Source organism: Camelina sativa, chromosome 5, assembly GCF_030686135.1.
Source record: "Camelina sativa cultivar CO46 ecotype springtype chromosome 5, ASM3068613v1".
Lineage (NCBI taxonomy): Eukaryota > Viridiplantae > Streptophyta > Magnoliopsida > Brassicales > Brassicaceae > Camelina > Camelina sativa.
The window spans coordinates 15,244,079-15,269,599 of NC_141884.1; the positions used below are offsets into that span (position 1 = coordinate 15,244,079).

The 25,521-nt window shown below is 39.3% G+C and overlaps 3 protein-coding genes, 1 long non-coding RNA gene and 1 pseudogene across 4 annotated transcripts in view; 1 reads left to right on the plus strand and 4 right to left on the minus strand.

The window, feature by feature from the left end:
- The window catches only part of LOC147943783 (uncharacterized), a 2,249-nt gene extending 994 nt beyond the window's left edge, over window positions 1–1,255 (minus strand). Inside the window, exons 1-3 of the mRNA XM_087512366.1 lie at window positions 1,106–1,255; window positions 747–1,011; window positions 510–606 (exon numbers count right to left, since the gene is read on the minus strand). Coding sequence (XP_087368492.1) covers window positions 510–606; window positions 747–1,011; window positions 1,106–1,255 — 512 coding nt within the window. The remainder of the gene's footprint in view (window positions 1–509; window positions 607–746; window positions 1,012–1,105) is intronic.
- Window positions 1,256–2,261: 1,006 nt separating this feature from the next.
- On the plus strand, window positions 2,262–3,075 carry LOC104773905 (uncharacterized). The gene is made up of 2 exons (XM_010498575.2): window positions 2,262–2,329; window positions 2,394–3,075. Exons 1-2 carry the CDS (start codon window positions 2,262–2,264, stop codon window positions 3,073–3,075), a joined length of 750 nt encoding a protein of 249 aa, XP_010496877.2.
- A 5,403-nt stretch (window positions 3,076–8,478) lies between these two features.
- On the minus strand, window positions 8,479–8,926 carry LOC147943784 (putative defensin-like protein 63). The gene is made up of 2 exons (XM_087450883.1): window positions 8,833–8,926; window positions 8,479–8,753 (listed from the first exon to the last, which is right to left on the minus strand). Exons 1-2 carry the CDS (start codon window positions 8,924–8,926, stop codon window positions 8,560–8,562), a joined length of 288 nt encoding a protein of 95 aa, XP_087307009.1. The 3' UTR covers window positions 8,479–8,559.
- A 1,376-nt stretch (window positions 8,927–10,302) lies between these two features.
- Window positions 10,303–14,401, minus strand: LOC104733758 (uncharacterized; annotated as a pseudogene).
- A 4,951-nt stretch (window positions 14,402–19,352) lies between these two features.
- LOC147943785 (uncharacterized) lies at window positions 19,353–19,775 on the minus strand. The gene is made up of 2 exons (XR_015557996.1): window positions 19,687–19,775; window positions 19,353–19,576 (listed from the first exon to the last, which is right to left on the minus strand). It is a non-coding gene; the product is annotated as an uncharacterized LOC147943785 (long non-coding RNA).
- Between the last annotated feature and the right edge of the window lie 5,746 nt (window positions 19,776–25,521).

Consider the following 25,521-nt stretch of genomic DNA (forward strand, 5'->3'; position numbering starts at 1 on the left):
CAAGCCATCATTGGAAAGCCTAATATTCAAGTTATCACGTTATTATATGTGTTTATAAAATAATAGTATATATGATCGTCTACAAATATATAAACTCACAGTTATCTTAGATCTTCAGCTTCAGTAATTTCTGAATTGATTATAACTTGAGAACAGTCCCAGTGTTTTGAACACTCAAGCATCTATATTAATTGTCATTCAACTAATTTAATAAAACATTTTAGAAAGTTAATATGTAGTATAATGAGAAAATACTTACCGTTGTACTGATTAACTTTACCAAACCTAGTAAGCAGAAAACAATACCATCGGTAGACTTGTGCAAGCTTCAACAATACTATCGGTAGACTCGTGGCAAGCTTCACTAATTATGTGAGAGCAGGTACCCCAAAGAGTACACAAAACACGTGTATCCCTGTGAGAGTAGTAATATTAAAAAATGAGTAGAAGATTATTTGCTATATTTGTCAGGTGACCAAGCATTGAAAAATATTTAGTTTAAAACATACTCAGAATTTCTCAAGTGGAAGTTGATTTTGGTAGTTGGTTTGTTTGTTGTAGTTATTTCTTTGATTTCACCACAATCGACAACTTGACCAAAGAAATCTGAGAGAAATCAAATTGGATAGATTAGAAAAACCAAAATAGGATATATTATTATTAAATGTAATATAATAAACGTAAAAAATACAATATACTAACAAAAATAGGATATATTATTATTAAATGTAATATAATAAACGTACCAAATAAAACATTTTCAGCTTGCTTTCCAGCGAGCACAGCATCATAAGATGCAAATGAAAGAAACATATCGTCAGATATGTTATCAGAAGGGTTAACACTTGTCCAGGATGTAAAGACAATCTTCCATTTCAATTCAGATAGCTTGACTGAACCATAACTAGGAGATAAATTAAAAGTTGAAATTAGATTCCAATTTCCTTGTTGGAGTTTTCGCTGAAAGTTCATTATCTGATCCTTTTTCACTGTAGCTGCTATCTGATCACCCTACAAAATATTTATATAAAAATATTAGAAGTAGTATAATTACATATATAAACTATAAGAATATAATATAAGAATATAAGAAATGATAACTAACCGTCGAATCTACTAAAAACATTTCGATTGTTTCTCCAACTTTGGTGTGGTATTGCCTCCAGAGATGCAAAATCTTGACATCTATAAGCCAGTTGGTTCGATAAGGCCTGAGGGACTTCAGAGGAGAAATGGGGAGAGGTGATGCTAACATTTTGGCTTGATGTGTGTTTGTTGTTATGTATTAACACTAGGAATATTTACGGACATATACGACATATAAATTTTAGAATAGTCAATTACATTAAATCATATATCGTGTACTGAGTTTGAATAAAATAGTAGAATGAAAAAAAATTGGTAATATCAAATTTCAATGAGCTTATATATCAAACTATCTCCCTTCTACCAACAATTATCTTGTAACAACCTGTCCCGTGGACCCCACTAGCCTCTCTGCTAGCCGCCCCAACGGACCCCAAGCTGGCCCTGCAGGGCATCGATCCTAACCCCTCACTGGGCAATTGGAACTATTCATCCAAATCCACAGTAGGTTATTGGTGCACCAGGCGTTCCTCGAACCCTGGTCCCCACCCTTTAACAACCTTCCCACAGGACAAGCTGTCACCAATTGACCTGCAGATCAATTGGTGACAGCTTGTCCTGTGGGAAGTTTGTTAAAGGGTGGGGACCAGGGTTCGAGGAACGCCTGGTGCACCAATAACCTACCGTGGATTTGGATGAATAGTTCCATTTGCCCAGTGAGGGGTTAGGATCGATGCCCTGCAGGGCCAGCTTGGAGTCTGTTGGGACGGCTAGCGGTGGGCTAGTGGGGTCCACGGATGGTCCGTTGGGGCAGCTAGCGGTGGGCTAGTGGGGTCCGCGGGACGGGTTGTCACATAAAAATCGATTTTTATTGTAACAACCTGTCCCGTGGACCCCACTAGCCTCTCTGCTAGCCGCCCCAACGGACCCCAAGCTGGCCCTGCAGGGCATCGATCCTAACCCCTCACTGGGCAATTGGAACTATTCATCCAAATCCACAGTAGGTTATTGGTGCACCAGGCGTTCCTCGAACCCTGGTCCCCACCCTTTAACAACCTTCCCACAGGACAAGCTATCACCAATTGATCTGATCCTATTTTCAGTCGCATTTCATCGTCGTGTTAACTGACCAACCACTTCGAACTATCCTCCATAGTTCCCTCCAATCCGGATGCATGGCGAAATGGACAGTCGAACTAAGCGAGTACGATATCGAACACCGTTCTCGCCCAAGCCTGAAGTCGTAAGTCCTGGCTAACTTCATCACTGAACTATCTCCTGAGCTCGGCGACCCCACCCCTATGGAGGAACACTGGACAATGTTCGTCGACGAATCAAGGATCTGGGGTGGGACTCATTCTCCGATCCCCCACCAGTGAAATTCTCGAGCAGGCGTTAAAACATAACTTCAAGGCGTCAAACAACGAAACTGAATACGAGGCCGTTCTTGCGGGACTTTGGTTAGCACGCGGACTCGGAGTCAAACACTTGCAAGTCTTCTGTGACTCCCAACTCGTAGTCAGCCAATTCAGCGGAGAATTCGACGCTAAAAACAAGCGAATGGGAGCATATCGACATTTGGTCCGAACGTTATCTGGGGAATTCACATCTTTTTCTCTGATGAAGGTCCCACGGAACGAGAACGCGTCCCTCGCAGCTCTGGCGAACCGCTCTGACCCCGACTTACGCTGCACCATTCCGATTGAATGCGTCGACGCTCCCAGCATCGATCCGGACAGCCAGATAGCTATAATCAACGACAACTCGGTTCTAATGGAAGTCGACGAGCCAAAAGAGGATATGACGGAGATCGCAAAGCCTCCAGACGATTGGCAACTCGAGATCAAACTCTATATCTCTGAAGGCATCATCCCGCCAGACCGATGGGCAGCTCGACGATTGAAGGCTCGAAGTGCCAAATACATCCTCTTGGACGGAGAATTGTTTTGCCGAAGTGTGTTACTCGGGACGAAGCTGAGCGTATCATGATGGAGGTACACGAAGGCGAAGGTGGCAACCATTCTAGCGGACGTGCACTCGCCCTCAAGATCAAAAAGGACGGACATTATTGGCCTACAATGATGGCCAACTGCGAAGCCTGTCAGCGCCACGGACCAATGCGGCACGTCCCGCCCGAATTGCTGAATACCGTGACAGCTCCATATCCCTTCATGCGCTGGGCCATGGACGCTATAGGACCTCTGCCGGCATCAAAATCCAAGAAGTATGTCCTAGTGCTGACCGATTACTTCACCAAATGGGTAGAAGCGGAGTCCTTCACAAGGATCCAATCCTTGGACGTGACCAATTTCATATGGAAGAACATCATATGTCACCACGGACTTCCATACGAGATTGTCATCGATAATGGCACGCAATTCACCTCGATGATCACCAGACGTTTCCTGACGAAGTGGCAAATCAGTCTCAACACATCGACTCCTCGATACCCGCAAGGAAATGGTCAAGCTGAGGCCACAAACAAGTCGATCGTCGATGGACTCATGAAACAACTCGGTCGAAGGAAGGGAGCATGGGCAGACCACCTGGACGGCGTATTGTGGTCCTATCGCACAACCCCGCGGCAGAGAACGGGACAGTCCCCTTTCTCCCTCGCGTACGGTCCGAATCACTTGCCCCAGCCGAAGCAGGAGTCCCGACACTTTGTCGAACCATGATGGTCGACAATCCCAAACTTAATGACAAAATGCTATTTGACCACAACGATCTCGCCGAGGAACTGCGTGATAAGGCTCTGGTCAGAATGCAACATTAACAAGACGCAGCGGCTCGATATTATAATAAGACTATTTGATAGCGGCGTTTCAATGAAGGCGATCTAGTTCTATGGGAAGTTTTTGAGAACACCAAGGAAGTTAACGCCGGTAAACTCGGCGCTCGGTGGGAGGGTCCGTACCTCATATCTAAGGCAGTTTGCCCGGGCGTCTACGAACTCGTAATCGTGGCCGGATAACGGATCAAAAACTCGTGGAGCACGGCCCACTTGAAACGTTATTACTGCTAAGTCATTTTCACGACCCTAACTAGGAGTTTTCAGGAGTCCGAACTCCATTTATATTTCATCTGTAATACGAAATACGGTTGGCTTGATCCCCGCTTCGGGGGTACTTAGGCAATGCCTTGTCTTTTTAAGATTAAGCGAATACAGCTAAGATATTAATAAAGTTTTTTCTGGCTGAAAAAAATTCTTCCTTTGTTTCGAATGCATTTAGATCGGCAATACGCCAATATACAAAATTTTGCACAAATAGTTTCACTGTTTCATAAGTTTCCATTGCACTTCGCACATTACTTTATACCCTAAAGGGGAACTTCCGTTGTTTAGTTCGGATATTTTGAATGCAAATTAATACAACTAAGTCAGGATCAATCCCCATTACAGGTTTTGGAGATATGATCGATTACATTTAAAAAAAAAAAACAAGGGAAAAGAGACGCAAAGGGGAAACCCCCTCGCGACAAACTGGTCCTAGTGGAGAAAAAAGAAAAAGACCGCCCGTTTTTGGAGTTCGGTACGGTATGGTTCCCATCCTTACCGTTCTGGACGGTCCTGCAGCCGAAGTGGAGGACGTGGACCAATCATATCATCTTCCAATGGTTCCTCCACCTCCATCTTGATCAGTTCGGCCCGCCAAAACCGACGTGCCTGCCTTAGGGCCTCGAGTCTTTCTGCCGGGACTTTGAAGCCACTAGACACCAAATCTTCCAAGAAGGTACACGGGCCCTTGACCATATGTTTTTCGCAAAAGACTGGGCCAGCCAATTCCAAGAAATTGGCGTATCGCCTCTACCTTTCCAGGGAAGCCCGGTAGGCCTAGATGGCCGTGGTAAACGGATGTACGGTATCCTCCAGGGGTTGGCAGTCAGCTTCAAGTAGGGCAGGCACCTCCATACGCGCAACCTGTTCCTGGCACTCCGCACGCGCGGCAAGTAGCCAGGTCATACGCCACTTCGCCAAGAAGAAACCTTCGGCGATCATCTCATTCAGGACCCGAACAGTCCCGTCCAAACGGTAAAACCGACAGACTTCGGCCAACCTAAGGCGTCTTGCCGTAAGATGAGCCTCCAACCTATAGCGACAAGCTCGATATCGTCGGAGCTCCTAACATACGAGACTCCCCTCCGCACCCGTCATATCGACGTAAGGGACAGGTGCACGAACCAGGAACGTCTCCGCCCCCTCTAGGGTGGAGGGATTATTCGACGCCTCGGCATGACCGGAACTGCTCGCCGAAGCAGATATCCTTTCCCGGGCCTGTATCAGCCATGCAGATCGAGTAGTTACCATTTTTCTCTCTATCTCTTGAATGTGGTGGAAGTTAGAATGTTTCGCTCCCCCAAAACTTTAACCATATTTATATAGGATCGTGGGAGGTAACCGCCGCTGAATCCACCAATCAGAATGCAGCAAAATTTTCGCTACGTCCCGAGAATAATTCTCAAAGACCGCGTAACACATTTAATGAAGCGCGTTTCTTATTTCCAAGAAGAAAAAAGGAGATTTTCCTCAAAAAAAAAAAGGGACGAATATTTATACATATCTCAAGTCTTAATTCGATCTGCATACATATCTCAATTCTTAATCCGATCTGGACTAAGTATTTATTGGTTCATACCAAACTCGTCCCTCGTTGACACCCTGGCCAAGTGATCAACTCGCGTAACTACCCATTATTTTTCAGGATAAGCCGAACCCAGAGTCGTTATTTCGCACCTGATCTTCACATATAGGGATAAGCTGGACCCAGAGTATGTATTCCGCACCCAATCTTTCAATTTTTGGGATAAGCCAGACCCAGAGTATTTATTCCGCACCCAACCTTTTGTTCGGACGGAATGGTTAGCCGAACCCAGAGAGTAACTTTGCAGTCCGTCATCCGAACTAAAGGAAAAGGAGATAAGCCGAATCCAGTATCTCGCCCTCCGACCAAACATATTCCATAAATAGCCTAGTTATTAGGTTTGGATCGATGTTTTCTACCATCGTTTAACAAAAATTGCCTGATGTAAGCCGCGAGACGTCTCGCCTCTGGTACATTTTTGGAAAATAGAATAACACAAATAACGACCAAGTAAAATGTCCCTACTTTTATGCGGCGAAGTCTTATTCTGATTTTAAATTTTGCCTGCTACAATGCGGCGAAGTTTTATTTGTTAAAAGATCAAACGAAGCATGTTAATTCTGAACTAGTGCGCTATTCGCAGCAATCTCACGAACACTCGCCTTGAGTCGCTTTGGCATTGGCCACAACAGTTGCAAACCCAGTCTTCTCCCAATCTTCGGGATGAGTTTCCAGTGCCCTGGCATTCTGTTCGGACTCGTCGAGCAAGTCAGTAGTTCTTTTCCTTTTTGCCTTAAGTAGGGCGATCTCAGATTCCAACATCCTCAAGCTGCACAAGTGAAATTAATAACAGATTAATTCAGAGCAGCCACAGATTGATTTCTCGCCAAAAAGATAGAACGAAGATAAGCGGGATAGTTACCTGACGGAAGAAGGTGTTGGCAATGTTTTACAAAGGTATTTAAACCCATGTTCGAAAGAGTCCTAAAAACCAAAATGAAATAAAAAATAAACATCCGGGACACCGGTCAGATCGGCCTGAAAGATTTCAGCGTTGGAGCCGTGCGGATGATGAACAGAGTCTGGGACCATGGTCCCGGGATGGAGAAGTCCATAGCCGAGCTGGTCCGGAGACATGACGAGGTCATTTTCACCCAATTTGAGGACGTCAGTTGCTTTGACAATTTCCTTGACTTTGTCCTTTTTCTCATCAATTTCCATGATTCGTTCCTCGGGAATGACGGCCCCCTTTTCAATCAAATATTGCACTGTTTCCTGTATTCCGGTAGCTTGGTTCAACAGATCTTCCAGGGGACAGACTTTCTCTTGCTCGACTAGATAAGCCTTGACTTTATCTAATCGAGTATGTGCCTTCTTCGCAGTTCGCTCCACCTTCTCAAGACGATCTCGCCGAAGTCTTTTAACTTCAAACTCGAGTTTGATTTTCAACTCGTCACATGCTCCCTGCAACTCGGATTTCTCTTCTTCGAGAGTAAGCACTCAAAAATTCAATTCACCGATCCTCAGCTCGGATTGAGCAATGAAACCATCCTTTTTGGCGATAAGAGCTTCCAGCTCCTTGATCCTCTCGTCTTTGGCTTCGCTGGCAATTCGGATTTGTTCTACGCACTCCGTCTCATTTTCGAGCTCGAATCCAGACTTCTTGCCGGCTTTTGCTCGTCTATCGTACAGTTGAGTCAGCGTATTCATCTTGGCCGCGGTCTATGGATCCAAAGAACATACGTTAGTTTCACCCGCATGAAATCTGAACAAGTTAAAAGAAAAACAATAAAACGAACCATTAAGTGGGATTCGGCGATGTTAAGGAACGCTTGCTTAAATTCCAATTCGTCTGCTTCAGGAAGGATTCGACTGGAGGTTTTCAAGTTCCGGAAGAGTTCGCCTGAAGCAGCACGATTGGTCACCAAAGGGTAGTCGCCAAAGTAGTGAAAGGCGAAGCGATTTGTCTTGTCATTCCTCCTTTCTAGGCGGAATCGATCGGCAGATTCCAGTCCGGCGTCTTCAGCCAAGCGTTTGCGGTTCACTACCGACTGCGGCTCAGTGACTGGGTCATTTCCAATTTGCTTCTGCTTGTTCTGTTTCCTCTTCTTCCTTTTCGATACAGTTCCAAGTTGAGGGACATCCTGTTCCTCGTTTGGAGAATCGACATTCCCTAAAGCCAAGGGAAGGATATCTTTTTCCGCAACATCGACAATGTTGGCATCTTCTTCAGGGGCCTGAATAGGAACAACGTCAGTCTGGTCCTGGATAGGATCGACGTCGGTCCGACCCTGAGACGGATCGATATCGGCTTCAATAGCAGTCTGCGTTTCTCGGCGAACGTTCTGAAGACTGTCGGATGCAACGACACGTGACCCGACTGGTTCTGCAGTTCGCCCTAGCGAACTCGCAAATCTTGGGAATGTTGTCCTGGGTTTGCCCATCGCTGTTTCGACACGGATGCGAGTAATGAATTCCCACCGTCGATTGTTCCCGGATAGCAGAACGTTCCTGACGGGATAATAGTCTGGAGCTAGACGCATTGCACAAAATGGGCGATCTGGAAACAAGACACGAAAAAGTTAAAACTGGTCAGAGGAGTCGAAGTCAGTTAAAACGTACTGGCAATATAAAATCTACCAGGATTTTCATTCCACACTCTCCGACCACAAAATTTTCATGGCGACAAAAAAAAAAAAAAACATAACGTTCTTATGAACGTTGAGACAAATATAATTAGATTAACAAAAACGCTAGTATTATAAGAATAACAATAATAATAATAATAATAGTCTTATTTTATTCATTATCAAAGTTGAAGATCAACAACAAATACAAAATTCATCTTTAAAACTTCGAAAAAAAATTATAAAGATCAAATCGCCAATAACTAAGAGGAGTCTGAGTTCCTATTCTCTGTTGTGTAGCAACAACATTGTGGGTTGTCTTCACCTTTTACTTGATAATCACATTGTCCATATGCATATTGTTTACTTGTACATTCATCGTTACATTTTCTATTACCATAGGATGCCTCACATGGCCCAATGCAATTTCCCTCTTGCTCGATTGTATGCTCGATTACTGCAATATAAAAATACGTTTTTATGACAAAAAAATTTCAACCATTGCTCTTCAAATGATCAAAGATAATTTCAATGACAACTACGTGGATTGGCCAAAATGCCGTAATTTAAAAACGAAATTGTCAATATTCCTACAAAGAAAATAGTCACATATGTTTTTGAAATACCCATATTATTATTTTTGCTTACTATGAATTCTACTGAGAAGAATAGATTTTTGTAGTTTTGTAGATCTCTATTTATATTTTATTTTGGTCGAGTAGAATTTCAGTTTTCTAACAACATTTTTCAGTTTTTTTTAAATTTATTTATTACCATCAGTAAACACTATATATTTCTGTTAATTTTGGTTGGCTAAAATTTATTATCTTTCTTAATTATAACTCATATGTTTGATGTAGAATAACGTCTATTGTATTAAACTGAAGAGATGATAATCTGACCATATATATATATATTTTATATAATGATAATTCAGTGTAGATCTAGGACCTATGGAAGGATCCATATTAATCAACCCACATATGTATAGAAACAATGTGTTAGAGTTTTGCGCAGAAGGTAAATAGAATTCTAAGCGTGTTAGGGCAAGTCCAATGGTGGGTTTTAAATTTGAGTTTCTTATGTACTGTTTAGAATTTTAAACAATATATAGTATAATGTTTATAAAATCAGAATAATAGTTACCTCTTAAGTGTACTAAATAAGAGTTGCCTCTTAATTTTTTATTAGGTAGTAACCCGTGCTATAGCACGGGCCAAAATGTTTATTATGACTTGAAATTACTAATACAATTCATTAAATACAGACCGCAGTGGTGCGGTTTAAAGATAATATAAATAAAACCGCTGCCTTCCAACTGCGGACCATTTTTATGTACAAATAGACTTGGTCCACAACGGTCTGCTGGCCGGCCTGTTTTTGGGACGGTCTAAACCACTGACGGATTTGGCGCCCCTGACCGCAGTCACAAATTCAGACCCTAAGATTGACATAGACCCCTTTCCATTCTTATATAATTAACTCTGGCCTCTATCCTCCCCTCCAAGGTATCTAACAAACAACTTTCTTCATTCTCATGTAGTAGCTGTAGTATATGTAGTCTTAATATTATGTTATTATAAATGTGTAAATATTTTTTAAAATTGTAAATTTTTAAGCTTGGAAAATTAGATTAAACCAAATTTATAAGGAATATAACGAATGTGCCTATTTTACTGAACTTCTTTGAAATTATATATAATTTATACATGGTTAAATAATTAATAAAATATAGAAGTAGGATTTCAAAGATAAAACGTACGTGTGAATCACATTAAATAAATGAAACTAAATATGTCTATGAGCATGATAAAAAGTAATTTGTGGAGTACATAAAAAATAAGGATTTAGAAATTTATTATAAGGTGAAATTAAATAGGAAACCCAGCAAAACCAAAAAAGAAAAATATATGATCAAATAATTAATGGAAGAACAAATCAATTTAATTGAAAAAAATGGAAACAAAGTAAAAACAGAGTCTTACAAAGTTATGCATTTTTGTGGATCAAATGTTTTGGAAAACCTCTTTGAAGACGACATTCCTTGTTTTCTTTTCAGGTTTTCCTTTTGGATCAGTAATGAGGATTTTCAATCCTGATTTACTGCTTACACGGGACATGGCTACATATAGCTGGCCATGAGAGAAAACAGGTCTGGTCAAGTATAAACCAACATTTGAGAGAGACTGACCTTGACTTTTGTTGATAGTCATTGCAAAAGCAACGTTAATCGGAAATTGTCTACGTCTCATTTTGAAAGGCAAACGGGTATCTGATGGTATTAATACCATCCTTGGTAAAAGAACAATTTTACTGACTCTCGTACCTGTGATGATTCTTGCTTGTATAACATGATCAGCCATTTGTGTAATCTGTAGTCTTGTTCCATTCATTAGACCTCCATGAGCATCAATATTGCGTAACAACATGACTGGACAACCGATTTTCAAACGAAGAGCATGGTTTGGCACTTCTGAAATCCTAACTGAGTTTAGGAAATCAGGGCTATATGCAGGATTGTGTTTATTCCTTTTATCTGCAGGATCAATACTATCTGAAATTAAGTAAAACCCTTTCCTCACCTGTAACAAAATCAACAATAGAAACAAAACTATGAATAATTGAATAGACAAAATCAAGAAGCGTCATATAGTATATAGTATATATAGAATTTGTTGATTAAACTCTTACTAAACTTCTAAAATGGATATCATGTGGTCGTTTATAGTGTTGACATCATCATTTGTAGAACACAAAATAGCTCTGCTTTAAAAATAGCTGGAATCCTTGGGAGTATGTAACAAATTACCATACACTGCATTAACGATCGATTCAATTGGAGAGTTTACTTCTGTGATAAGCAATTCTTCTGGGATGTCAATATCAACTACTCCATCATTTGGCTCATTAAGTCTTCCTTCTCCAACATCAAGAATCCATTTCGAGAACTCTCAATCTCCCTGGCTTCATTTGGAGTTATCTTTTGCAGCAACCTCATATTTCTTGTTAGCCTTAACACTTTACACTGATTCCAAAGGTAAGATAAGTTAAGCGATGAGTTAACAATTTGTTCTCGACCAGCACCGACAATAACAGGAAGTATCTGACGGAAATCACCACCAAAAATAATGACTTTTCCCCCAAAAGGTTTATCTTCTCGATCACACATTATATCTTTCAAACTTCTATCTAAAGTCTCAAAGCAGTACTTACTCATCATTGGAGCTTCGTCCCAAATTATCAACTTGGCTTCTTGGACTAATTCACCTAGATCAGAAGACCTTGACATTCTGCACATAGATGTATCATTCACTTCGAGAGGAATGCCAAACCTTGAATGAGCTGTTCTGCACCTTCTAATAAAAGAGAGGCTATACAGCTAGAAGCAGTATTAAAACGATTTCTCCCCTGATCCTTACAGCTGCAGATAAAACTTTCCAAAGGAATGTTTACCAGTTCCACCAAAACCATATAAGAAAAATACTCCACCTTTATCTTTGAAAACAGAGTCTATGATCTCATCATATATCTTCTTCTGCTCTTCAGCAATCATATTTAACCACTCCAAATGATTCTTTTTTAAATCAGCTTGATTGATGAATCTACGCTCATCAGCTATTAACTGGTTTAAGACTGGAATATTATAATTCTGTAGCTGGGGCAGAGTCTTAAAAAACTCAAGTGAAGAACCATTTCTTTTCAACTGTTTGTTTATCTCTTGTAGACAGAATATTTTCCTTTCTTCATCACTCAATGTAAGCTCTGTAAAATGTAGATTTGTTAATTTATATACTACATCTTTAATAATTTTTTTTTTAAAATGTATCTTAAAAAGATAGTAAATGTAATGAACCTGGTCGTTTTAGTTCTTCTCTTTTTACGCCTTAATATGTCATCAGATAACATAGTCCAAGTTTCTTCCCACACAATATGAGGAGCACTTAGCACGGCGGAGATAAGCATCCTCACAAACATTTTACGAACGTACTTTGCAGAACACATGAAGTGTGCTTCTTTGATACCTTCAATATATTCTTTGTCATCATCTAACAGACCAAGAGCATAACATGCTTCACGATACGATTTGTGTATGACACCATTCACAGTTTTAATGTGATCAAAACTGGTAGGACCTCTGACTGAATTGAGAAGAATCCTCAAATGATATGCATCGTCTATCGTCGGAGGAACGTAGTTAATTCTCCCTATAGCAAATGCTCTTGTTTTCCTTCTGTAAAAAACTTTCTCCTTCCCATCCCATATAAACTTGCTTGGTATTTCTTCATATAATAACTTCCTAGCTTCTTCATCACATTTCTCAAGTTCAAATAAAGCAAGAAACTGAGATTCATCAAGAGAGTCACAATCCATGACATCCTGTGCAGACTCACCTTCCCGAAAATAAATAGGATGTTGCCTTCCTCATGAAAAGTGAGTGGGACAACAGCGGTTTGCCTATAATGTATTGGGTAAGCTAAAATCCTCCACATAGCCTCACACGCAGATACATATCTTCAAAAGATTGAAAGAAGCTGATTTACAATGAATTATATAAACACAAATTGAAGGAATGTACTAAATTTTTTACCTGCCATCGAAGTAATCTTGTATTTCGTCTTTGGATGCTGGCGTATTCTCATTTTGAAGATTCTTCTGACCTTCTTCAGTTCCTTTTTTTTTATGAGATTCAACAATGACACCAACTCGATCATTACCTTTGTGAACATACTTAAATAAGTACTTCACTGAACCTGTTTGGTTGCACCACTCCACATTTATATGAGCATGATATTTAAGCAACAAAAACCGATTGTAAGGGACAACATATCTGTTATCACATTTGAAACCATTCTTCTCGATAAAACGCTCATCATTTCTTCTTCTATAAACCGGGTAACCTTCCTTGTCAATGCTGGTGGTTTTAACATTCGGTATTGGGTAAAATTTTGAACAGCTACCTTCTTCCATGCAAGGAGATGAGGGGTAAGCAGCACCACATGGACCATGAATCATACATTCTGATATTATATTGTAGAGTTCTGGATCTGTTTCCTTGTCTGGAATTTCAGCACAAATCGACTTTTCAATTTCGTCTGCAGTAGGAAACTTGCATTTCGGATCCATCCACACTATAATATGAGCATGCGGAAGACCCCTTTTTTGAAACTCTACAGTGTACATAGCTGCACAACAATAATATGTAATGTTATATATTAATATGTAATGATTTAAAAGAAAGTGTAAATGTTTAATTAAAAATGAAAAAGGTTAAAGAATTTAAACCTGAAACTGTTTTTCCAAAATATATTTTCTTGTGATGTCATCCATTAGATTCTCAAGCTTGATCTTGAATATTTTGCAAATGGTGTCTGGTCTATCTTCAGCCTTTAGCTTCCTCTCATTCACAAATCTTACAATTTTAGGCCACTTAGGATTGCATGTGAAAGTAATAAAGAGGTCTGGAAACCCAAACTTCTTACATGTAGTCATTGCATCAAGGTAGCTCTGCCTCATATACCTTGGTCCCTCCAGTAAAAGAAGCAGGTAGTGTGAAAGAGTCTCCATGATTGTTTAAATTGTCGTCTCCAACTTCTGCTGCTTTCCTCAATCTTCCTTGTATGTCTTTCGAAGATTCTTTTGGTTTTCTTTAAAATACCTTAGCCTATTTGTTTCGATCATGGTATAGGCGTCAACAATAATCTGTTGTAGTAAACGCTTTGATCTTAGAAGGGTGTGCTTCTCAATTTTCCTTTCTTGAAGCCTATAAGCAAACCACTGCCTCATACTTACATCCTTCTGACTTTTTTTATTTGAATTCTTTTTCTTTGACTGCTTCTTTGATATCCTTCCTCTTGTTATCTTTGTCTTCTTAATACCAAGTCTGTAGCCATCCTCTCCTCTTGGAAACAACAAAGGATACTGTAAGGCTAGATATGCGACATGGCATTCATGAATTCTTAGTAATTTTCCACTTCTTTTTTGGAGGACGATATCTCTTTTATCCATATTCGCATCAATATCTCCTGGAATCAGTGCAGCAACTTCAGAGGCCGTAGGGATGTTGTATTCCCTACCATCAGTTTTGCGACTTGAGATAATCCTCATATGGAAGTTTGATTCTTCTGTCTCCATATCGAACCTATCTCTAGCCATTCTAAAAGCTCTTACATGAGGATTAACTTCGTCCAACAATTTGATTAAGCTTTCCACAAGATCTGGCCTGAATTTTTTCTTCCCATCGACTTTGAGTTCACGTCCTTCTTTGCTGCATTTTTTAAAAAAATATCTCATTAGCAACTTTTGGACCAGTAAATTATAAGATATACAATTGTCCATTTAAGAAAAAAAAAACAATGGTTTTATTACCTCATAACATTCACTCTATTTTGGACTTCATTTTGAGTGTCAACAATATAAAGTTGTTGAAACTTTGCATAATCACCAGCCTTTCGTTTTAAAGAACCCATCAAGTGATAGTTTTCACCTTGCAAAGCAAACATGGATGGGCCACGTCCTTTTTTAACATAACGATCTACCTTACCACCCAAAGATGTAAAAGAGAAAACCATGTTATAAGGTCTACTATTCTCCTGGAAGTGACATGACAAATCATCTTCATTTGTTAGTAGATTCCATAACATTTCTGGAGACTCTTTTAGCATAGGTAGAACAATTGTCCTTGCTTACAACATCCAGTATAGACTGGATTATTAGTTCTTACTGTCCTCCGCAACCTCTCTCCATACCAAAAAATTGCACCACAATGAGGAACAACTATATTCAGGATCACCATCATCTGCATATCCTGCAAATATATAATGTATCATCCACAATTTTCAAATTTTTCTTGTTTATAAATATACTTAAAATAAACCAATAAAAGAATACCTGTCCACAAATTAACAGTCCTTCTTTGTAGTGTTAGTTGTGGTTCCAAAAACTTTTTTAAAACTTGCCTCAAACATCGTAAGCATATCATAACGTCGTTTAGCATCATTAGCAGCTGAAAGTTGTGGTGTAATTTGATCAACAACATCTTCATCATCATCAGCATATTCAGATGATGATGAATCATCTTCTCCTTGACTACTACAATAAAACACCTAATCATCATATTCTTCTTCAATATCTGCAAAACATGGATTGATTATTTTATTTTTGTAAATAAATGTCTAACAATAGATAATATAGACTTTTATTATTGGATGAAGAAATTATAACCGCTATCTGAGTCAACCTGCTCATATTCATTGTCTTCATCTTCGTCTAAATTTGTCATTTTTGAAATGCTTGAAACCTTTCTTCTAAATATGTTGTTTTTTGATGCTTGAGTGGACACTCGATCTGTGTATAAATGGAGAGTTAATAAAATTGAAAAAACTTTGTAATAGTTAAAATAAAGGGTTACACATATTACGAATAACCTCTAGTTATAGTGCTATCTGGACTGATCTCTTCCTCAACTCAGTGTCTGTTATTCCTTTCGGGTATATTAGTAACATCCAAAAGTGTGGGATTGTACCGGTAATTCTTTGCATGATTACTCTGATAGTTATTTGGCACTAGTTTGTCTATAAGGTATAAGGTTTGAAATAATTAGTTTTCTATATAATATAAAATAAAAATAATTATACAAATATGTTAGATTAATAGACCTGATGGAGTTGATGATCTTCGTCCCATTTTTGCTATCGAGTCAACTATGGGAGTGGTAGATGAGTAAATCCTTGTGTTGCAAGTTTGTTTCGAAATCCATTTTTCCAAATTAGGCTTACTTCCTGAAGGAAAAATTTAATTGGCACGTGTATTCAAAACGTAATGATCATAGAAATAGAAGATGAGTAATAATTTAAATTTAAGAATTGAATTTAAGATTTTTTTAAATTACCATTAAAAATATTACTGCGACTCTCTTTGTTGCATATGCCTTCATTTGAAAAGCCAGAAGATGGTGTCCTATAATCTACACCAAAATCACAAAATAAAAATATGCTTGGATTTAGTTTGTGAAGTTAATATAGTTTATATATTGAATAAATAAAAATGTAAATATGAAATTGAGATGAACAATACCAGAAAGTGTGTTACTTGTACTTGGAGAAGAAAGTACTTGAGAAGATGACCGATTTGTAATATCATTTAGAACTCTACTAAAAACAGAATTAATATTGACTACAGTTTGAGGCTTCTATGAAACTGTAACTGGACTTTGTGGTTGATTTTTCCGTAGACACTTTACGATTTTTTGGGTCGCCTTCTTTTACTTGAATACGATTTGATTCATCATTTTTCTTCTTCTTCATTGTAAACAACTAAGCAAAAGAAAAACACTGATTAATTGTTTTTTGAGAGATATCTTCGTAGGACTAATGAGAGAACGCTTAATGAGGAATTTTGTGATTAATCTGTCTATTAATTAATCACAAAATTATGTGACAGTATATGTTAAGCGAATGAACTCTTTACGAAATATTTAGTCATAACTAAATATATGTTTAGCCATAACTACTGGAGAATATTTACGAAATCTTTTAAGGTTCATATATATATATGACAATTTATATGTTAAGACTTACCCGTTTTCTTTTAAATGTAAGTTTAAATATATAAACATATATTAAATTGTAATTCAAATAAATAAATTATATTAGGGTTGAAAACGATAATAAGGCGGAACTAACGATTCACAATTACAACAACTTATACTAAATAAAAGGAAACTAAAGGATTTGATAAAATTTTGTAACAAACAATGTGGCTGTTACACTGATTAATTAGAATCACTTGATTCTTCTTCTCCGTGATAATCTTCATCATCTGATGTATCATGAAAAGCGAGACTGCAGAAAAATGGGAAAATATGTTAAAAAATATCTATTGTAAAGAGATACTGAAAAAAATATATGAATATTATGAACTTACAAGGCAGGATCTGTCGTGAATGGTCTGACTTCGTTTCCAAGTATAAGATGAGAACATCTAAATTGAGACATTAAGCATATGTTACCTGAAGAATTAAATTCTAAAGATTAATACATTTAATTTTACCTTATATGCGTTATATTAAAACTGAAACTAAGATTTGTTTATACCGTCAAAGAAAGCGCTTCTCCAAAACATAAGCAGACACATGACGTCTTTGCTACTATATTAAGGACAGGAAGTAATTTGTTCCATTTATAACCAAATTCCAAACATGTATCACCTACCGCAAGACATTTAATCTCTTCTCCACTTCACACAAAAAAATGATTATCTTCAATACATATGACTCTTAATAATATTTTCTAAATAGCAATGATCTCATCATGTTTGTAAATCTTTATTTAGTTTAATTTACTTACTTGATGTCCTTCACTGTAAGGGAAGAACTTCTTTTTGCCCATTGTAACCAGCTTCACGATCTAGAAATTTAACTTTAAGACGTGGTGCGACTCGTACCACCATCCCGCAAAAATCTACCATAAATTATAAAAAGAAAAAAAATTAAAATCATAACTAAATATAATGAGTAAAATCCTAATATTAAAATTATTATTCTTATAATTAATTTTAAGAATAAGATATTTACCAACGCAACAGTTCTTCTCATTCTCTGTAGCATTCTCAAGCGTTATTGCATCTTTAGATGAAGAATGTTGCCTGGACATCTGGGAGGTATTGGGGTGATTCGAGTTTGATTTGTTATCAATATGAGGAAAGGATTGTTACAGTTCCTGAAAGTTTGCTGATTTTCCATAACTTCGAACTTATAAAGAAGAAACCATTCTCCTTCTTCCAACACATCTACGAAATGCATCAAAGTAATCACGAAATGGGATTTTAGCTTCAATTCGTTTTCCCTGTTGTAAAACTTTTTCACATTAGAGAAATATTTGACAAAAAAGTATATTGAAAACATGCATAACAAAAAGATATTAAAATTTTTTTTATCGAAAATACACAGATCTATTAAAATACCTTCTCATAACCACAATCAAACACTTAAAGTTTGGTTGTCCAAATATGCGATGAGGTGTCCAGCAACGGAGTAACTTGACAGCAACACTAATCCGATTAGATGTCGGGTCCAATTCTTCTATGTATGCTACCATATTTTTTTAATGGAAAATTTTGTGTTTTAAAGAAGGAAGAAGATGAAAGATGAGACATTATAAGAGTAGAAATGATCTATATAGCTAACCTCATTCTGTATTTATAATGAAGTAGTTGATAAAGGTTGAAAAACGTTAAGAAACCGAATTCTCCTTCTTTTAAAATTACTTCTAAAATATATTTTGTGTACATTTACTTATATGAAATTTATGTTTGATGGGAGTAGTATCTTAAAGTGTTGTCATTTTTTTTATTGGAATGTCCAATTTTTAAAGAATCAAACAAAGACTTTGAAAGGCTGTCATTTTTATTTTTTAGACTGGTCAAGCTCCATGCATTGGTTCACTTTTTTTTTTGTCAACAAAAGATTAGCTCAGATGAGCCAATGCGGAGGGAAATTGTTTACATACAAAACATTATGCGGAGATGTGCGCGCACAGCGTGCCAAGAGATCCGCTTTTACATTTACAGTCCTAGGAATAAAAGATAAGGAAAAGAAGAAAATTCCTCCCTGTCCATCGTGATGTCCTCGAGATAAGTGGAGAACACCGGCCAGTCTTGTGGCGAAGACACCATCGTGATGCATTGGTTCACTTTGTTATATAAGTATCCTAAATTTATTAAAAAATTGACTACTATTTTGTTTTGGGTTAAAGTTATTTTGAAGTTTTAGCATCCATCCCTTAGCAAAAAAAAAAAAAATGATTATAGTTTAGGCTTAAAATTAAACCAAAATTATATGTCTACAATGCATCGACGACATTATAGAAGTCAATGTTTTGGTGTTGTTAAGAAAAGTACTCTATATATTCTATTAAAATGACATCTATTATGTATATGTGTATAAACAACTTCATAAGAAATGTCATTGTTTTCTATGAGCATATTATTTTATCTAATAAGCAAATAAAAGAAAAATATTATTATAGTATATATATAAAATTTGACCATAATAAAATCATAAGATTAAAACTTAAAACACTCGAGTTTTTAAAATAACATGACATGGAAAGATGGTAATTTATTACATAAGAAAAGCACGATGAGGCAAAATGTCTCTTATTTGACAGAGAGAATAAAGCCAAACTATAGAGCAACTTGAAAGTCGACCACTTCATCATTTACTCCCTTGAAGCTATGCCTTAATAGATAAAGTCATCATCACTGTCGAGGTTGAAGGAGATCCTGAAAAATATCATAATAATATATCATCAAAATGATATATTGTAATAATCAATAAATGAGAGATGAAAGTATGTATGTAAACAACAAATTATTATTATATTAAAGCTTACCTGTTTCTGAAATCAGTTACTTCAGTATATGGAGGATCAAAGCAAATAGTAGACACTCCAGGAACACTCAAAAGTTTGATGTCTTGACCTATTGTGAAGAATAAAATTTTTTAAAATTAATGATTACATATTGAGCCGTTCAATATTATAAAACTCATTAGCTTGTACCTCCATGAGTAAACTTAGCCTTCCAGAAACGTAGAACGCCTATGATAGGAGTCGTATAAGAAGGACTCCAATAACGTTGAAAGTAGTCGGCATGTTCATCATAAGCAGTACAGTGAATGACTTCATGACTACAAAAAAAAAAGTTAGAATTAGTTGTATCTAGTAAATATGGAAAAAGATAATTTAAAAAATGGTTTTCATAGTTGGTTTGGTTCCGAGTTGCATGGGAAAATTATTTTTTCTTGTCCGTATTACTTTTGGTTTTTAAGGGAGAAACGCAAAAGTCGGGCCCTTTCCTCATATTGAACAGCTCTTGGATCATCGACATAGATCAATGGTTGGACATTGATTACACGTCCCATGATATCTATAAAAAATATGAATGTTTATATTAAATATCATAAAACTAATATTATAGTAAGATAAACAAATTAAAAAATTAGATTCAAAAAAATACCTAAGCAGCGATTAGTATGGCATGATAACTATCATATAGTGTATCAAAAGACACATAATCAATGACTGATTGTTAGAACGTGGTTCAGTGTCTTCCACAATGGTATCTTCCCTAAACACGATCCGATAGTAACCTTGAGTAATACGGATAGGTCTGTTGCAGTTTATGACGTCAAAAGCAGAAAAAACTTTCCATGCATCTTCTTGGATGTCAAACTTGAAAATTTCAATAAAACCATTCGGTATAGTTACTACTATTTTGGTCCCCTGGAAATTGATAAGAAAAAAACAAAGTCATATATATATATATATATTGTTAATTATCTCTAAATCAGTGATAAAAATACACAAAACTTACGAAGACATCACGTACAACCAACTCGAGAGAGTCATCCCCATTATCTGTTTTACGCCATATCCTTAGGATCTTCACACAAACGTTCCAATTGAGATCATTGCACAGATATATGGTGGTTAATTGGCTAAAATTAGCCATATTGGTGAAGAGAAGATATTGTGGTGAAATAAGAAGTCGGTTTAGGTTAATGAAAAAGTGACTTCACATATGGTTTGTTTTTATAGATAATTTTTTTTTTTTTTGATTTTTTCATTTATTTATGAAACGACTGACCTTTTTTTTTTTTTTAATAAATAATAATAATAAATATAATATAATAAATAGAACTACAACTAGTGGTCCCATACCCACTAGCCACCTATCCACAATCACAAACATCAGCGGAAATAGCAACACCAACATAATATCCAATAACACTCCAATAAAAACCAATAACCATAATCATCAACAATAATCAATCCAAACAACAAGAAACAAGGAACCAGCAACCTAGCAATGTTTCTAATGACCCAACTCTAGCAACCTAGCAATGCCAGACAACATCCAATCGAGTCCCTAGAACATCCTCCCCTTCATTGCCTTGATTCCACGATCACACTTTGCCTTTACCTGCACCACAAACACAAATTGAGATGCATGAGTATTTGATAAACACTCAGTGAGGCAATCCTCCCATCTACTGGGCTATACACACAAGCAACAATGATTCCAAAGTTCCAAGACAAGCAACAAACAAACACACAAACCAGGAAATCAAACATCGACTAACTGGAAGGGAGGTGTCGACCGACACCAGCCAAGTGTCGATCGACACTGGCTCAGTGGTGTCGACCGACACTACCCCACAGTGTCGATCGATGCCCAATTTTCTGGTGTCGACCGACACCAAGTGGTATCGATCGACACTCCCTCTGCAACTGCGATCCGCACAAAAACGAGAGTCGAATCTCACTTCCGAAACTCCTCCAAATCGCCCAATACTCACGACCCAAGCCCTAAACCTCCGTAGGAACCTGTTTCAACCAATCCCAAGCAAGAAAAACACACAAACAAGCAAGAACAAGCAAGAACAAAGGAATCAAAGGCTTAGATAAGCCATGGTCATGCACTCACCTCTTGGAAGGAAGATTTAGACCAACAGAAACGAATCCAACACTCCTAGCAACCTTCCAACACGTTCCTAGCCTTGGATCTTCAATCCCACAACAAGATCTCACCAAAAATGCCTTGAAATCTCACAAATTCTCTCTAGAACCTCAAGAACAATTTTCTCTCTTTGTTTCTCTGAAAAACGGCGACACCACAACTAAAACACGACCCTAGGTCGTTTTTCTCCCCTTTTAAGACCCGGTTCAATGGTTTTCCCTAACCAAACCGGTCCAAATCGACGATTGAAACAAACCCGACGAACCCAGAATAAGTGGTGTCGATCGTGCTACAAGGGTATCGATCGACACCCCTACCCAAAACGCATATTTTGGTTCGCGGATGTTACAATTCTCCCCCACCAATCTAGATTCGTCCTCGAATCTCAAACAACCATCAGTCAAGGACTCCCGTGCAAACCGTCCCCACGGCCCGCACTCCTCCGACTGATCTACAGAAGGTCACCTCTAGGCGATAGACTCACGTTCCAGGCGTCATTTGCTCTTGACTTTTTGAACTTCCCTTTTACTCATAGGCTAGACCTTGAGTTTCATCGGCTCATCATCAGACCTAAGTCTGCATGCCAATGTTGGCTCCTCATCAGGCCTAAGCCCGCATGCCATAATATATAAGGAAAAGCCCAAACTCGTCTCTCGGGTTGCCACCCTACAGCGTGCCCCCGGATCGTCATCCGAAGTCGATATACCAACCATACTCCCGAGCCACAAAGTCTCTGAATATAGCAGTACTAGGAGAACCTAAGTCCCCCAAGAGTCGCGAGCAAACGATTCTGAACACGTCTGAGTCCTATCCCTACCCAGGTTTCCTTCCCGTGGCTCGCGTAGAAACATCTCAATGTCCTACCAACCACATATCCCCTCACCGGGATACCTCATGACCACACAAGGATCATACACACGCCACAAGGGCCGCCACAAAGGCCAACAAAAATGTCCTAACGAGGACCGCCACCAAGGCCAAAACAAATGTCCTAAAGAGGACCGCCACCAAGGCCACTCGTCCCGAAGGACCGTCACAAAGACCATCTGTCCCGAAGGACCGTCACAAAGACCATCTGTCCCGAAGGACCGTCACAAAGACCATCTGTCCCCGAAGGACCGTCACAAAGACCATCTGTCCCGAAGGACCGTCACAAAGACCATCTGTCCCGAAGGACCGTCACAAAGACACTCTGGCTAAAAGCCCGCCACAAAGGCCACACAATTGGCTAAAAGCCCGCCACAAAGGCCACACAATTGGCTAAAAGCCCGCCACTAAGGCCACACACACTGTCTAAAAAGACCGCCACACACATGCACCCTGACTCGAAAGTCCGCCACAAAGGCCACAAAGCCCTTCCGAGGCTTCCCACCGCTAAAATGGACAAATTCTAACTCCCGTAAAACCTTCCATATTTAGCACTTTCCACTTTTGGAAACTTCCCCACTTTTGGAAACTTAACTTCGCAACCCCGCCTCACGGAAACTTTGTACCCCAACACCACCTCATCTTGTTACTGAGTCGCACAACCAACCACCCCAAGCGACCGAGTAACAAGAGAGATGGGCTGGAATACTCCATTCCCGCTCCAGCCACGGATTACAGATGGGACCAGGCTAAACAAGCTCAAGTCGCGGCTTGCTTCTCATACCACTTCTTGAACCTTGCCTTCATCCTTGCCTCAGGCTCCCAAGTCTGCTCCTCAACACCATCACAGTCCCACAGGACTCTCATCAAAGGAATCTTCTTCTTCCGAAGTTCCTTGATCCTCCTCTCGAGAACCCTCACTGGTCTCGCCTCCAAAGTCATGTTAGGCTGAAGATCCTCAGGAATCTTAGCCAACACCTCCTCTCCCTCACGGAGACACTTCCGCAACATAGACACATGGAAAACCTTATGGAATGCACGCATCACCTCAGGTAACTCCAATCTATATGCCACTGGTCCAACCCGCTCAATCACTCTGAATGGACCCATATACCTCGGACTCAACTTAGTCTCTGACAATGACCTGTTCGGACCCCGCAACATGGCCATCTTGAGGTACACTCTGTCTCCTACCTGAAACTCAAGATCTCTCCTCCTCCTATCAGCATAACTCCTCTGTCTATCCTGAGCCTCTTTCATGTTCAGCTTAAGAACCCGAATCTTCTCTGAGGTCTCCTGAACAAAACTAGCACCAAACATGCTCCTCTCCCCACCTGAGTCCAGCATAAAGGTGTACGACATGGTCTCCCATACAAAGCCTCATAAGGAGCCATCTTAATACTCGCCTGATAACTGTTGTTGTAAGCAAACTCTACCAGGTTCAGGTGATCTGCCCAATGGCCACCCCAATCCAACACACACATCCTCAGCAAATCCTCCAGCGTCTGGATCGTCCTCTCAGACTGTCCATCGGTCTGGGGATGATAAGCTGTACTCATATGCACCTTAGTCGCCCATCTTCTGCCTGAAATGCCTTCCAGAACACCGAAGTGAACTTAGAATCCCTATCAGACACAATGCTCGCTGGCACCCCATGCAACCTGACAATCTCCCTCACATACTTCTTAGCCAAGACCGCTGCTCCATCAGACTTCTTAATGGCCAGAAAATGTGCTGACTTAGTCAACCGGTCCACAATGACCCAAATAGCATCAAAGGTCCGTGACACTGGCAAACCCACCACAAAATCCATGGTGATCATATCCCACTTCCACTCAGGAATGGGTAAACTCTTCAGTAACCCGCCAGGAACCTGATGCTCAGCCTTCACTAGCTGACACACATCACACCTCGAAACCCAACTAGCCACATCCTTCTTCATCCCGACCCAATGATAGTACCTCTTGAGGTCACGGTACATCTTAGTCGCTCCTGATGAATGGATAACTTGCTCGCATGAGCCTCTCTCAGAATCTCCTGTCTCAACTCCTCATCCTTGGGCACACACACACGACGTGCACCAAGATAGTACCATTATCTGAGACCTGATACTCTGAATCCACATCCTTAGAGGCATTCAACCAGCCCCAAATCCTTCTCCTGAGCCAACCGCACTCTACTCAGAAGATCTGCTCTATCTACTGCTTCCAAACCCAACGGTTCCTGTGAAACAGCACACAAGCTCAAAGCACTGATCTCCCCTACCAGTGACTCCATCTCCTGCTCCTGAGCCGAAGCTACCCTCTTCCGACTCAGAGCATCTGCAACCGTGTTAGCCTTACCAGGATGATAGGCTATCTCCAAATCATAATCCGCCACAAGCTCCATCACCGCCTCTGCCTCAAATTCAACTCAGGCTGAGTGAATATATACTTCAGGCTCTTATGATCTGTGAACACCTGCACCTTTGCACCATAAAGATAAGATCTCCAAATCTTCAGGGCAAAAACTACAGCACCCATCTCCAAATCATGAGTAGGATAGTTGCCTTCATGCACCCGCAACTGCCGCGAAGCATAGGCAATCACCTTCCCATGCTGCATCAGAACACAACCCAGCCCAACTCTAGATGCATCTGTATAAACCACATAGGGTTCTCCCTGCTCAGGCAAAGCCAACACTGGCGCAGTAGTCAACATCTCCTTCAGGCTTGCAAAGCCTTCCTCACACTCTTCTGACCAGACAAAGGAACATCCTTCCCTGTCAACTTAGTCATAGGACGTGCTCTGCTTGCAAACCCCTGCACAAATCTCCTGTAATAACCTGCCAACCCAAGAAAA